The 14,117-nt window shown below is 40.9% G+C and overlaps 1 protein-coding gene across 1 annotated transcript in view; it reads right to left on the reverse strand.

Moving 5' to 3' along the window:
* Window positions 1-14,117, reverse strand: part of nlk2 (nemo-like kinase, type 2) — a 47,196-nt gene that overhangs the window by 1,970 nt on the left and 31,109 nt on the right. The window contains exons 7-10 of the mRNA XM_079246294.1: window positions 12,901-13,002; window positions 12,631-12,717; window positions 7,388-7,586; window positions 1,495-1,588 (exon numbers count right to left, since the gene is read on the reverse strand). Coding sequence (XP_079102420.1) covers window positions 1,495-1,588; window positions 7,388-7,586; window positions 12,631-12,717; window positions 12,901-13,002 — 482 coding nt within the window. The remainder of the gene's footprint in view (window positions 1-1,494; window positions 1,589-7,387; window positions 7,587-12,630; window positions 12,718-12,900; window positions 13,003-14,117) is intronic.

Here is a 14,117-nt window from a genome sequence, read left to right on the forward strand (position 1 = left end):
AGCAACTCCATATCTCCAGCTCTGCCGGGCTTTTCAGCTTGGTGCTTCTGGGGGTGGTGCTTCAACCCCACCACCCCCAGTGGGATCATCCTGGCTGGTACCGGAGGGACCAGCACAGGCTGGCTTCCTCGTTTGTGTTCAAGGCCGCAGATGCAAATCTGCAAAGTGTTAAATGTTTTTTGTGATTAATCAGTTCTGTTGCTGGCTTCTGTATCTGGATGGTATGTTTTCTTTCAGTACAGAAAATTAAATATCCGATATTGGTTATCGATAAAGACTAGCAGAATTGCACACGGTCCTTTAAGAACCAACATGTGACCAAGCTGGTGACAACCATGAGGATGAGGACAAAGAGGCTTTCCCATCATACCAAGGCTTCTGTTTTTTAAATGAAGAACTGGTCAAATTGCCAATATGTCTTACTTCTTCAGACTTGAATCATCCAATAAACAACACAACAAGCAGAATCAGCTGCTCGGCAGCAGGTTTTTCCTGTCAGTAACCCACAGATGCATTTTCTATAGAAACGTAGCTCCAAACAGACAAAACAGAAGCAAACCGGCTTTACAACCGTATATTTACTGCAAAGATGCATTGTTACAACAAACACTAACCATCTTACTTTTTGTGCAAAGGTTATATAACTTTTCTTTGCTTTCCAGGACTGTGCTGGAATTTAAAACTGATCCTCCACAAAGCTTTTGGCTTCCGGTCAATAATTGAGGTTGAGACGTTGCTCGACCGACACTTAGGGCTGGGTGATATGACGATATTTATTGTCTGGACGATAGAAAATGTCCATCGTTTCATATGAGGCTCTATTGTTTATGCCACAATAAGGTGCTTCAATGCAGTATTTTACGTCAAGATGCGCTCTACGGCACGCTGCAATACATAAACATGGAGGAAGGCGGCAGCAGACGTGTTTCAGAGGATAATTCTCTAAAAGATGAGCAGCCGACCCAAACTGATGATCTTGTTCCTAAAAAGAGGGAAATTTCTGTCTGGATGTGGTTTGGATATAAAAAGAGCGACGTGGAACCGACAACAGACTAGCTCCCAGTCCCAACAACGGACTCCGACACAACTAACTCATTTTATCACCTGCAGGAATCAGGATAAAGAACACAGAATAAAGAATAGAGTCAATAAAAGCAGCGTCAAGTGGAGGAGAAAGCTCAGAATAAACTCCAGACGCTGCAGCAGGTATTTACCTGTGGAACGTCATACGACCATAGTTCCCCCAGATGGAAGGAGATCACTGCTGCTGTTGCCTAGCAACACCTGATACATAACTGATGGCTGACACAACATTACACACAGTTTATATGGTTATGGATCGTTATGGGATGGAAGAGGAGCGGTGTCGGGATGTGAGGTTTTGGTCGTGTCGCCCAGTCCTACTGCTAAATATCCCTGTTGTGTTGATTCACTGACCTTCCTGTTAAGTATGTTACTTTCATTTAAACCAATGTGAATTAAAGAGTCACTTACCTGATGAAGCTTTTAAAAGCAGCGGACTGAGGGTTAATGCAGAGTGGTACTCGACTCCCCTTTTGTTGCTCCAAAATAAACTGATGGATGATCTCTAAAAGGAAAACATAAAAAGATTTTTCACCTCTCTGAACTAAATAAATAAAATAAATCACCGTTCTTCAGATACCAGTCTTCTGCCCCTTAATCAATACCAGAGAGCAGAAGATTGATGGAAGACATATTTGTCTTGCCATACTTCAGGCCTGAAAGGGTTAAAGACATTTTTCACAGGGCTAAAGTCCTTCCTTTCTATTTAGTCATTTCCAACACTAAACACACCAGGACAACACAAATACTCAGAACATCTAATTAATCTCATCTCAGTTGCTGTTCATCAGTATCTGGCAAACAGGCAAGAATTTTCATGAAAGACATCACTGATGGAAACCAGGAAAAGAAAGCGATAAAGACGGACCAATACATGAGACATACATGTAACATGACAACACTGGACTGACTTTTACTGGCTGGAGAGAGCTCGGAGTGGACCAACAACAAAGTTAGAAAATCTGCCCAAAATCAGTAGTTCTGCTTTAAACAACTTAAAGGGTAATTATTTGCTTTGTTCCCAACTCATTGTTACCATTAAACTATGTCTGTCCAGCTTATGAAATATGTTAAAAAAAAAAAAAAAGGATCCCTTTTATCTGTTGCTGACTCCTGTCGATGGATATTATATTTAATTTCAAAAGACTTACCACTCTTTACAAATAATAATAATAATACATTTAATTAAAACAGACTCAAGTCCATAAAAGAACACACAGAAGACAAAGAAGACACATACACAGAAAAAAATCATCAACAGCAGCTAACATATGTACATTTCAACCAGTGCATCCTCAGCCTAGAGAAGCACCGGGAGCAACTCTCAGAAGGACTTGAGAAAGCTATAATTAAAATATAAAATATTTGGATATTGGGTTTACATGAAGAATAGCACTCAATCACAAACAGGAGAAATGTTTAGATTTTATCCATGAAGTCAGATAATGATGAAACATAAAAAAAATTAATAAGCAGGAAAGCAGAACAGTATGTAGCATCTTGTTTTTAAATATGTACATTAAGTAAAAATATAGGCTGCACAGCAGTCTGAATCCACCAGAGGGCAGCATCGCTTCCTTAACTTGGAAGCCCATAAACCTGTAAGCTTTCTCTGTAAACATTTCCGCTATATTTCAGGTCATGGCCTCTTGGTTAAGCATTAGACAAGAGGTGGGCCTCAAGGGGCGCTGTCCTGCAGTCAACATCCTGCAGAACTTGACATCAAGCTGTTGACGAGAACCATTTAGAAGTTGAATCAGTGGTGCTGGATCAGAACCCTCGAGAACAGAAGATGGATCCCTTGGATTAGCCACTGAGAGGGGCCCTAAATTGAAGTGCATTGCAACAGGAAAAGCAGGAGGAATTCAGTTGATGGATGGATGGATTTTACTTTCAATGGTTGAGCCAAAATCCTTGACATGGGGTAGTTTTAAGGGCTCTACAATCAAAGTAAATGATCAACACTACCTTTATTTTTATTGGGCAAAAGTGTTTATGTCAGCTTGATATTCATTCAAATGAAGAAAGTTTTGCTGCATCCAGCTGTTTGTGCTAAAGGGATGCTAACATCTCTTATCTGTTTAGCTGTGATAAGAAACCCTACATTCTAAGAAAATACACCCCAAAATAAAAAAAACGCATAAAAAGGAGCAAAGGCTGAAAAGAAGTGGTCCAAGGTTAGTCATTACATTACAACCACCTGCCTCATATTATGTACATAGAGGATAGACTCACGTGTCCTAAATGGACACAGGAACAATGGATCCATTGGATATGTAGGGTGAAGACTGTATTTCCTACATATCCAATCTGGATATGTAGTATCTGGGCAAGTTTATGGCCTGATGGGTACGACTGGGACCTTAAAAACTGCTTAAAATAGATTTTAAAAAAGATAACAAATTAAAACTTTCCCCATTCTTTTAAAGGTCTTAAAGAAAGATTTCTATTTACAGCTGCACACATCCTAATGACAGCTCTAAAAAGTTCCAACTTGGGCCAGGCGATATGGCCTAAAAACAAAATCTTCAGTTTTTTTCAACCAAGTCCCATTTCCAATTTTAATCGATTTTCCTCCCCTACTGTAAATAAAAAAATAATCATAAATTACAAACGTCAAAAATGATTCTTTTCCAAAATGCTTGTATCGCAGTCGGCCCAGGAGTTTAGCAGAATTTAAAGTGCAAATAAACAAGCTGTTAAACAAGCTTGTACAAAGAGATGCAGGCGCTGCCGCTGTTAACAATATAACACACAACATGTTGGCGCTTCTCCACACTGAGCTAGTTTTTAACTTAGGAGCGTACATTTAAGAATAGGCCTCACTTCACTTGTGTAACTTTATTTTTAACTTTATATTTGTGGTTATACTGTAGATAAGAGCGAAGATTGGTCGTATTTCACTGGGGGTTGCCACAAGCGTTCGACATGTCCTGCAGAGTACCTGTGTTTGTTCCAAATCATCTTCCTTGTAACCGAAGTAGTTCCCAATCACTGAAGTGCTGTGTTTTTTTGCCACAAGCTCTATATTCCCCGTCTCAATGCTCTTCTCGCATCCTTCCGCCATCATGACCCTTGTTCATGTGCTGTAATGTTTAACAAGGGAGAGGGGAAGGAGTAAAGGTCTATTTGATTGGCCATTAACACACAGCGTAACAATGTACAGCTGCGATTGGAGCACCATTTTGCTTACTTTTTTGTTGTTTTGTTTGTTTGTTTTTTTTTAAATTTGGCTCCTGAAAATACCCACAACATAAGCACTTTTAGTTATCGCAGTTGAGCCTGTCTTCACGATATCTATATTTCATGGGCTAATATCCCGATGAAGGTAAATTATCAATACATTGTGCAGCCCTACGTGGCGGCGGCCCCTATGAATATGCTGGGACTGATCTAGTTTGCTTACATCAGTATCAAGTCACGTGTTTATCACTTAATTTGATGTTTTATCTTCTTCATTTATTATAACTATGTTCAGTTAAAGAGATAGTAGTTAGGGAGTCATTTGGAGGTGGAAGAAGTGGGGCTGCGGTCTGTCCTTGTGTGTGGATGTCGCAGAAATCTTGACTATGTTTGTTGATTGTTTTTAAATGTCCTGTTATAAACCCTTTTTGTGTGAATGTTTATTTTTCATCTTTATGACTTGGTTTTTATTTTGTAAAGCTCTTTTCGTTGCCTGTGGCATGAAAAGTGCTTAGGAACTAAAGTTTGATTGGATTTGATTTTAAGGAGGGGGCCTTCTCACATCCAATTGACACCACACTAGTCAACCCAGCACAGATGGGTTTGATGACATGCGTCAGACATTTTTAAAAGAAATAAATGCCTTGATGTTAAAATGTGACATTTTTTGTTACACCACAGCAGTGATCCTCACTGTTAATTCAACAGGAACCGCACTCACTAAGACAAGAGGAGAGCCGCCCCACCCCCCACCCAAAAAAAAAATAAAAATTACATATATTTATATTGGTGAGGTAACTTAAGAAAGGATGGGTAATTTATTACAACCTAATAAAATTTTATACAGTTATAACAGCTATGATAACCATAGTCACAAAAATGTTCACATAAACCGATCTTGTATCGGCAAATATCGGTATTGGCAGATACCGATATATTGGCAGCTGTTCAAGTTTCAGGGATCGGTATCGGCAGCTATTCAAGTTTCAGGGATCGGTATCGGCAGCTATTCAAGTTTCAGGGATCGGTATCGGCAGCTATTCAAGTTTCAGGGATCAGTATCGGCAGCTATTCAAGTTTCAGGTATCGGCAGCTATTCAAGTTTCAGGGATCAGTATCGGCAGCTATTCAAGTTTCAGGGATCAGTATCGGCAGCTATTCAAGTTTCAGGGATCAGTATTGGTAGCTATTCAAGTTTCAGGGATCAGTATCGGCAGCTATTCAAGTTTCAGGGATCAGTATTGGCAGCTATTCAAGTTTCAGGGATCGGTATCGGCAGCTATTCAAGTTTCAGGGATCAGTATCGGCAGCTATTCAAGTTTCAGGGATCAGTATCGGCAGCTATTCAAGTTTCAGGGATCAGTATTGGCAGCTATTCAAGTTTCAGGGATCGGTATCGGCAGCTATTCAAGTTTCAGGGATCGGTATCGGCAGCTATTCAAGTTTCAGGGATCAGTATCGGCAGCTATTCAAGTTTCAGGGATCAGTATTGGCAGCTATTCAAGTTTCAGGGATCAGTATCGGCAGCTTTTCAAGTTTCAGGGATCGGTATAGGGAGATTTTCAAGTTTCAGAGATCGGTATCGGGAGATATTCAAGTTTCAGGGATCAGTATCGGCAGCTTTTCAAGTTTCAGGGATCGGTATCGGGAGATTTTCAAGTTTCAGGGATCGGTATCGGCGACTATTCAAGTTTCAGGGATCAGTATCGGCAGCTTTTCAAGTTTCAGGGATCGGTATCGGGAGATATTCAAGTTTCAGGGATCGGTATCGGCGACTATTCAAGTTTCAGGGATCAGTATCGGCAGCTATTCAAGTTTCAGGGATCGGTATCGGCGACTATTCAAGTTTCAGGGATCGGTATCGGCAGCTATTCAAGTTTCAGGGCTCGGTATCGGCAGCTATTCAAGTTTCAGGGATCGGTATCGGCAGCTATTCAAGTTTCAGGTATCGGTTTCGGGAGCTATTCAAGTTTCAGCGATCGGTATCGGCAGCTATTCAAGTTTCAGGGATCTGATCATAACTCCCAAAAAGTGGATCAGTGCATCCCTATTTACATTTTATAGAAGAGACACTGCACTTGAATTTATGTTTACATTTATTGATGATGAACAATTTATAAGAGAGACACTGCAGTTACATTTATGTTTGCATTATTTAAATTATTATACCAAGATAAGTTAGTTTTAATATATACATTTTTTATTTATGTTTTTTTTTTTTGTTACTTTCAACAAATCAGGCAGTGAGGGAATAAAGGATGCCAGAAAACAATTTTTTTGCAACCCATTACAAATTAGCTAGTCATATTGACTATATTGACCACCTCAGGAATCTGCTAGCAGCCATCGGTAGCTTCCTCTTTCTGCCATGTCTAAGCAGCTCAGCTACAGTTCCTTCAGCTGGAAATCTGTGAACCTGCTTCCATCTCTAGAACATTCAATGCCTTGTCTCTCTCGTGATAACCTAAACAGGTTTTTCCAGGTGTGCTTCAAACAACACTTGATTTGCAAATGGGAAATTCTACTCCAGAGTTTAGATAATTATGAGACTGCATTGGTCATTAAAAGTGGCCTTTTCTGCTGAATTTGAACAAACAAGTATGATATTAGTTGTGCAGAGCTATGTAAATGACCCTTATTTGATTTGTTGATTGCAAACTGCTGTGAGATTGTACAACTGGACAGTCCACTCGCACCTTCCTACCATGTCCTCTACTGTTTGATTTTATGCTTGTGTTGTTCTCACTCGTATGTAAGCCGCTTTGGATAAAAGCATCTGCTAAATAACTAGAATAGAATAGAATAGAATTTTGCCAAAAGAAAAGTAATTTGCAGTGGAAATTCTTTTGTCATGAATGTTACATGTCTGTATATCTGACCTTGGACGAGCTGGCTTGAACTCTGAATTTCCCCTCGGGGATGAATAAAGTATCTTTGATTTGATTGATTTGATTTGAAATTAAATCCTTTTGACTGCAACTGTAGATACAGTTTTCACAAAGCATGACTGACTTGAGACCACCAGCCAACAAAAAAAAAAAGCATATTTGGAGAAAACAACACTGAAGTGGAAATCTTCGGGCCAGACCCTTCGGAGTACAACCTAAGAAACCAAACTTACCTTTGACCTGTCTCACAGAGCTCAGGTTCTTCTCAAAGCCATCATCGAACTTGGGATTTGTAACAGGCTCAAAGTCGCTGGTGTAAACTCTGCCAGAAGAGGTGGTGTAGCAGCATTTGCACATGCATGTGTGGTAGCGCAGTCGCCCTTCATCCAGGTAAGGGTGAGCCAAGGCATCCTTAGCTGAAATCCTCTTTGACTGGAGACCAAATGCATTAGTTAGACATTCTTAAAAGACAATTACCTGCTTTTACCAAAATCTCATAATGTGTATGAAGATATGAAGTGTTGGCAAAGATAACACAACTAGATAAAATGAAATGAGACTTAGTAATGCCAAGCTGACTTTTTACTATGTCCTGATGAAAGCAGACCAGTTTGTTTTAGGTCAAATGCACAAAGTCCCTTCATTTCTATTCATGTCCACTAAGGTGGAACTAGTAGAATGTCTGTCTCAGTGTCAAAAGATGCACAATGTAAAAACTAGGGTGTGAGTATCTGTCCCTTATAGGGTGATCTCATTATTATAATGTATAAAATAGTGACAGAGGAGAATTCATGTTTATGAAGAAAAACTAATAGGATTCACTACAACTCCAGTCAATCTGATTGTGTTTAGTTTAACACACAGATTTCTTTTAATATATAATTATTACTATTCTACTGATCCGCCACATTTACCGTGATGCCTAATCTTGGTTATGTTCAGAACAAGCATCAACCTCCGGCAGTTAAAAGTGAAGCCTATGCGGAATTGTATAAAACTGCAGTTCCCCCTTCATCCACTAGGGGCTGCAAAACATAGCAAATTCCCATAGACTCCCATGTTAAAAAGACCAACTTCACAGCAGAAATAAACATGTTTACAGCAGATATAAACATGTTTACAGCAGGAATAATCATGTTTACAGCAGAAATAAACATGTTTACAGCAGGAATAAACATGTTTACATCCTGGTTCAAAAATCCATTTTCGGTTTACCTTCATGACAACTGTGGGGGGAGTGATTTTTTTTTTCAAACTCACCTGTTTTAAAGTAATTTAATCTCGAAGTTCTGCATATTTAGAGGCGTGTCCTTTTGATTGACACGTACCCAATCTCCTGCTTCAAGAAGGAGGAATGTAGCACAATCACGGTTTTCAGTCGGTTAACAGCATAATTTAGCTTTACCCTGCTTCCCTTGGCTAACTGGTTTGCTCCTGTTTAGGGTCGCCACCCGTCTTGTAAAATACAGAATCGTTCTTTAATCAACAGACAAATGTTGCATCCCGGATTGAACCAATACAGGATGCACAGCAGGAATAAACATGTTTACAGCAGGAATAAACATGTTTACAGCAGAAATAAACATGCAAGATAAGATAAGATAGGATAAGATAAGATAAGATAAACTTTATTTATATAGCGCTTTTCATAGACACAAGGTCACAAAGTGCTTCACAACAATAAAACATAAAAAAAACCTGCAACGTGTGAAAAAAATAAAAATAAAAATAAAAACAGTACAAATACACAGCAGTGTCACCGAGTCTTTTTGGAGCTAAAATGTCTGAACAAATGTGTTTTTAAGAGGTTTTTAAAAGCATCTACTGAATCCAGAGAGCGCAGATCCTGGGAACACTCATTCCAGAGACGGGGAGAGACAGCTTTAAAAGAACGGTCTCCCCGGGTTTTAAAACAGGTTCGTGGGACTATCAACAGGTGTTTCCCGGTCGACCTTAGACTTCGAGCCGGACTGCAGGGCTTCGCTAAGTCCTCAATGTAACTAGGGCCCTGTCCATGCAGGGCTCGGAAAGTACCAGGATTTTAAAACACCAGTGAAGAGACTTTAACACGGGTGTGATGTGGGCTCTTCTGCTGGCTCTAGTCAGAAGCCTCGTTGCTGAGTTTTGCGCTGTCTTAAGACGAGTCAGTGCTTTTGTGTTTAGGCATGTAAATCAGCTGTTGCAATAGTCTAATCGTGAGGACACAAATGCGTGTGTAATCCTTTCGAGCTCTCGCTTAGATGTCATTGGTCTCAGCTTTGCAATATTACGTAGTTGAAAAAAGCTATTTTTATGTGTAGAGTGGAGTATGTGATGGGGTGTGTGTGGGTGTATGAGGTGGAGCGAGGTGGAGGGATGGGGTCGGAGTATGGGCATGTATAGGGGGACAGTGTATGAGGGCAACTGGGGTGGGTTGTGTGTAAAGCAGAAGAGTGTGTGAAGGGGGACTGAGTAGGGGGCACATGATGAGTGTGAGGGTGTGTCAAGGGGAGCGTTTGAGGCGGGGATGTAGTGTGTGTGTGTGTGTGTGTGTGTGTGTGTGTGTGTGTGTGTGTGTGTGTGTGTGTGTGTGTGTGGGGTGGGAGGTCTGTAACGTCAGGATAGATAGTGTCTGTGTGTGTAGGAAGGGAGTGTGTGCGCGAGTGGGTTGGTGGGAGGGTATGTGTGTGTGTGTGTGTGTGTGTATGTGAAGTGTGTGGGTACGTGTGTGTGCATAGGAAGGGGGGGGGGGGCCTTGGTGCCCGGAGAGCACGGCTGGTGCACTGAGGCGCGGCCTGGCTCTCCATTAGCGTGAGCTGTACCTTCTGCCTACGGGGGTGGGGGGGGTTGCCTTCGGGCTCTTGGGGTCCTGGGGCCCACACTCTGTCTGCCCTGGGGGAGCCAGGCTTTGCCGTTTCTGGCCTGCTGGGGCCTGTTCTCCCTGACCGTAGGGGCCTCTGCTGGGGCCCCCCCTCTGCCACCTCCTGGGTGGATGCATGGCTGGCTCCGGAGCGGAGCTGTTGGGATCTGTGCTTGGGGACAGTCGCCAGCTGCTCGAGCCTCGAGGGTCTCCGGGCCTTCCTCTTGCCTGCTTGTGGGGGGTGACTTTGTGTCGGCGGGGCCACATTGTGTGGGCGTGATCACTCTTCTCTCAACACATTCCACTCTGTACATTCTGCATGTGACACAGTCACTGAGTCACCTGCAGGTTCATTTACTAACAATGGCTGGTTTTCTTCCTGTAGAAAAGGCCTCAGAGTCACTAATATGATTTTTATTGTTATAATCCAGTTTATTTAGTTTGTCAGTATGTGGTCACTTAAGGGTTAAAGTCACGTTGTCAGCTCACGGGGTGCGTACAGTTAGGAAACTTGCAGAGTTGGTGTACAGGTGGGCTACAATGGTGTGGGGACCTGAGTTTTGGTTTGGTTGATGTGTGCGTGAGTGACTGGTGAGTAATACTGCTTAATGACCATCTTGCTTTGGTGTTTATCTGGCCACTGTTTATCTGACACTGCATATGATAACTGACCTCATTTGTGTTCATATTAAACCATGCTAACTCCGTGCTTGTGCAGCTAAGTAGCCACCGAGCTCACCTTTACCTGTAGCTCATTAAGTGAATTGGCCATGTGTGTATGTTATTTGTATGTAATTCTGCCCCTGTTCACGGCACAGTTGTATCCCATGTACACAAAGTTATTTCTGTGCTGAATCCATTCTAATTACCTTTAAGTAATGGTTTATCGGTGTTTGTGCGAAGCTAACGTACCGGAAGTAGCCCACGTGGACTTTCACAATAAGAGCGTGCAACAGGAAGTGCCGTATAGTTCTATTTATGGTAACTTGACTAGTCGGGGAGCATTGTCTGCTATGCTTATTTGGGTTTATTTTGGTGTTAGTTTCTTTATTGAAGCAATTAGAGGCATGCAACTCCAAGTTGTTCTTATTTACCTTATTTGCTTTGTGTTGAACTATATTTATATTTATTTGCACTAATGTTGGTTGCATTTATTCTAGGAAAGTATGTGTAGGAAACCACACATACTTTATCCCATACATCCCCACCTTTCCTGAAATAAAGAGAAGAGGAAAGATCTGATCAGCCTCCAGCCCGTTTTTCATGTTATACTCTGATCGGCCTTAAGAAGTGCTCTGGCCGGCACCCCAGTGTGAACCTGGTGATAATTCCAGAACAAGCACCTCACAGTCCCTTCAGAACGCTTCCTGTGTGTCTGATCTAGCTTGTGAGCTCTGGGTTTTCCTGATAGTTGATGGCTTCGTCCTCCCGCAGGGGGAACATGACTCTAGTGTGTATAGGTGTATGGATGTGTGTCTGTGTAAGCGGGTGTGTATGCGTGCTTATGTACATGCAAATGTATGTAGGTTATTCTCTTTCTCATTCTTTCTTTTATTTTCTTTCTCTCTCTTTTTTTCTCTCTATAAGGTGTTTTCTGTTTTCTCTTCTTTTCGATTCTCTTTCTGTCCCTCTTCTGTCCTCTCCGGTCCGGTCCAGTAGTACAAGCTTTGTAATACAAACAATTGTGCAAAATAAATAAAAAAATAAAATTAAAATCCAGAATATCAAGGGGAGCATTATATCTATGATGCTTCCCTTGGCAAAGTAAATTTGCCCAGCAGAATACAGCATCCAGAAAATCCATTTTGCCTGCTTAAATGCTTGACAAGACAAAAAAAAAAAAAAAAAGAAAAAGAAAAAAGCTATTTTTAACCAACTGTCTTGAATGATGGTCTCATGACATGGATTCATCGAATATTTACCCATAGGTTTCTCATTTTAGGCTTGGCTGAAGAGCTCAGGTTGCCTAGTTATTGCCTAGCAATAATAAGTGTCTCGGTCTTATAGGAGTTAACTTGGAGACTGTTATCACTTAACCACCTTTTTACTTTTGAAAGGTGGGTTTCAGAAGCTTTAAATGAACAGTACAGTTGGAGGTCATCAGCAAATAAGTGATAGGAAACATCCTTACACTGCTGGATAATCTGACCAAGAGGAAGGATGTACAGTAAGAACAGAAGAGGTCCCCACACAGAGCCCTAAGGCACCCCACACAACAATCTACCAGGCTTAGACAGTAGGTGGTTGGCAGAGACACTAAAGCTTCTACCCACTAGGAATGAAATAAACCACTGTAAAATTGGACCAGACATCTCAATCAGGTTCCACAGCCTTTCAATTAAGATGTGGTTGACAGTGTCAAAGGCCAAAGACAGATTCAGCAGATAATTTCCACCTGTTGTCTATTCCATTTGCACAACAGCAGGTGGAACTGATTGTCAATCAGTGTTGCATCCTAAGTGGACAGTTCCATTTCATAGAAATCTGGTTGACTTGGACTTACATTGTGTTGTTTAGGTGTTCCCTTTATTTTTTGAGCTGTGTATATATAATATTATTAGAACTATATTATACATATAGTATACTAACAAAACATAATGAAAACAGTGTAGAGAAGTGTAAAGAAGAATGACTCACTGGATCAAACACCAGCATCCTGCAGAGGAGATGGACTGCTTCATGCGTTGCTTGGCTAGACAGTGTGTAAAGAACAGGAAGGGATGGCTGCAGACAAAAGCAAGGTAATCAGCTTTCTAACAACTGCTGAAGCAACAGCATGTACTTCCTAATGCAAACCAAGCAAGTATGTTTAGTCAGAAATTTTGTAAAATTAACTTGATAATGTAAAGACACCGTCATGTTTTATTCTGCAAGTTAAAGGAAGCAGAAAAACAAGAAAGCTGTTACCTGTTTGTGAGGTCCTCTGAGAATGTGTGCACGAGCGCCTTCACATGCCGTCCTCATCGCCTCCATGGAGGGAGTTCCCAGCAGGTCAGTGATTAAATCCAGCTACACACAGACACACACTTGTCTCAGACAACAGACTGTAATGACAAGACTTGCCTGATAGATGGTGTGAACTGCTGAATCTACTGGGATTTTCACATGGGGATGGACAGACTGGTTGGAGATGATAGAAAGACAACAGGAAGTCCAGTAAGCACTGGTTCCATCTGTATATACAGAACATCATCTTCGAACATCATCACATTCTTTGTATATTGTGGTATGAGAAGGGAGAAAAACAAAACAAAAACAAAAAATATAGAAATTTTGCTGTTATTACATAACAGCAAGTGTGAATGCCATGATGTGTAATTACTGATGTATAATGCAAAAAAGCTGAAGATGTCACTGAAATTAGTGGCAGCACATTCCTGCAGGATTTTCTCCAATCTGATAAAGTATAAAAGAAATCCAAAGATCACATTTTTTGAAGTGATGAAAATTGCAGAGAGAGAGAGAGAAATAATTTCTTGAAGAGTAAAATGCAGAATGAGGTGATAAGTTGTACTGTGCAGAAATATTTGGTGAAATGTTACATTTTGGATCCAAATCTAAAACATCCAGCACGAAGGCCCATTCTCATGACCACCATTTTGCCCAGATATACATGTGGGGAAACTTCCTTTGAGAAGAGGATGTTCCAGTTACTGGCAAAACTACTGAAGAGTTTTGCTATTGTGATAAAAATGCCATTTTAGAACTTCCATCAGTGTGCAATGAGAAGGATTGCTAAAAAGGAAAGGTTGAACTAAACTGCTGTGAAGAAGCTAAAGATAGTTATAAATAGTGCAAAAGCACATATATCAGAATGAGCTGGAGAGTTTAATATTTGAATGGATGAAGTAGCACAATAGATGTAGAAGCTCGAAACCATGGTTTTCTGAGCATGAGTGTAACCATTAGGAGAAGAAGCGCTGCTGTTTTAACTGATGCAGTACCAGGATTTAAACCTGTGACCCTCTGAACCACAGCCCTTTCATTAAACCACTACACCACCAGAAGACTTAGCAGCACCCTTGCAGTGGCATTACAAAACATTTTTTGCCATCAACCTGTTGGTAAACTGAAAAGCACCATAAACTGAAAAGCATGTAGTTTCTTTTCATTTCTAGTCTTGT

Source organism: Telmatherina bonti, assembly GCF_933228915.1.
Source record: "Telmatherina bonti genome assembly, chromosome: 9".
In the NCBI taxonomy this organism is placed as follows: Eukaryota; Metazoa; Chordata; class Actinopteri; order Atheriniformes; family Telmatherinidae; genus Telmatherina; species Telmatherina bonti.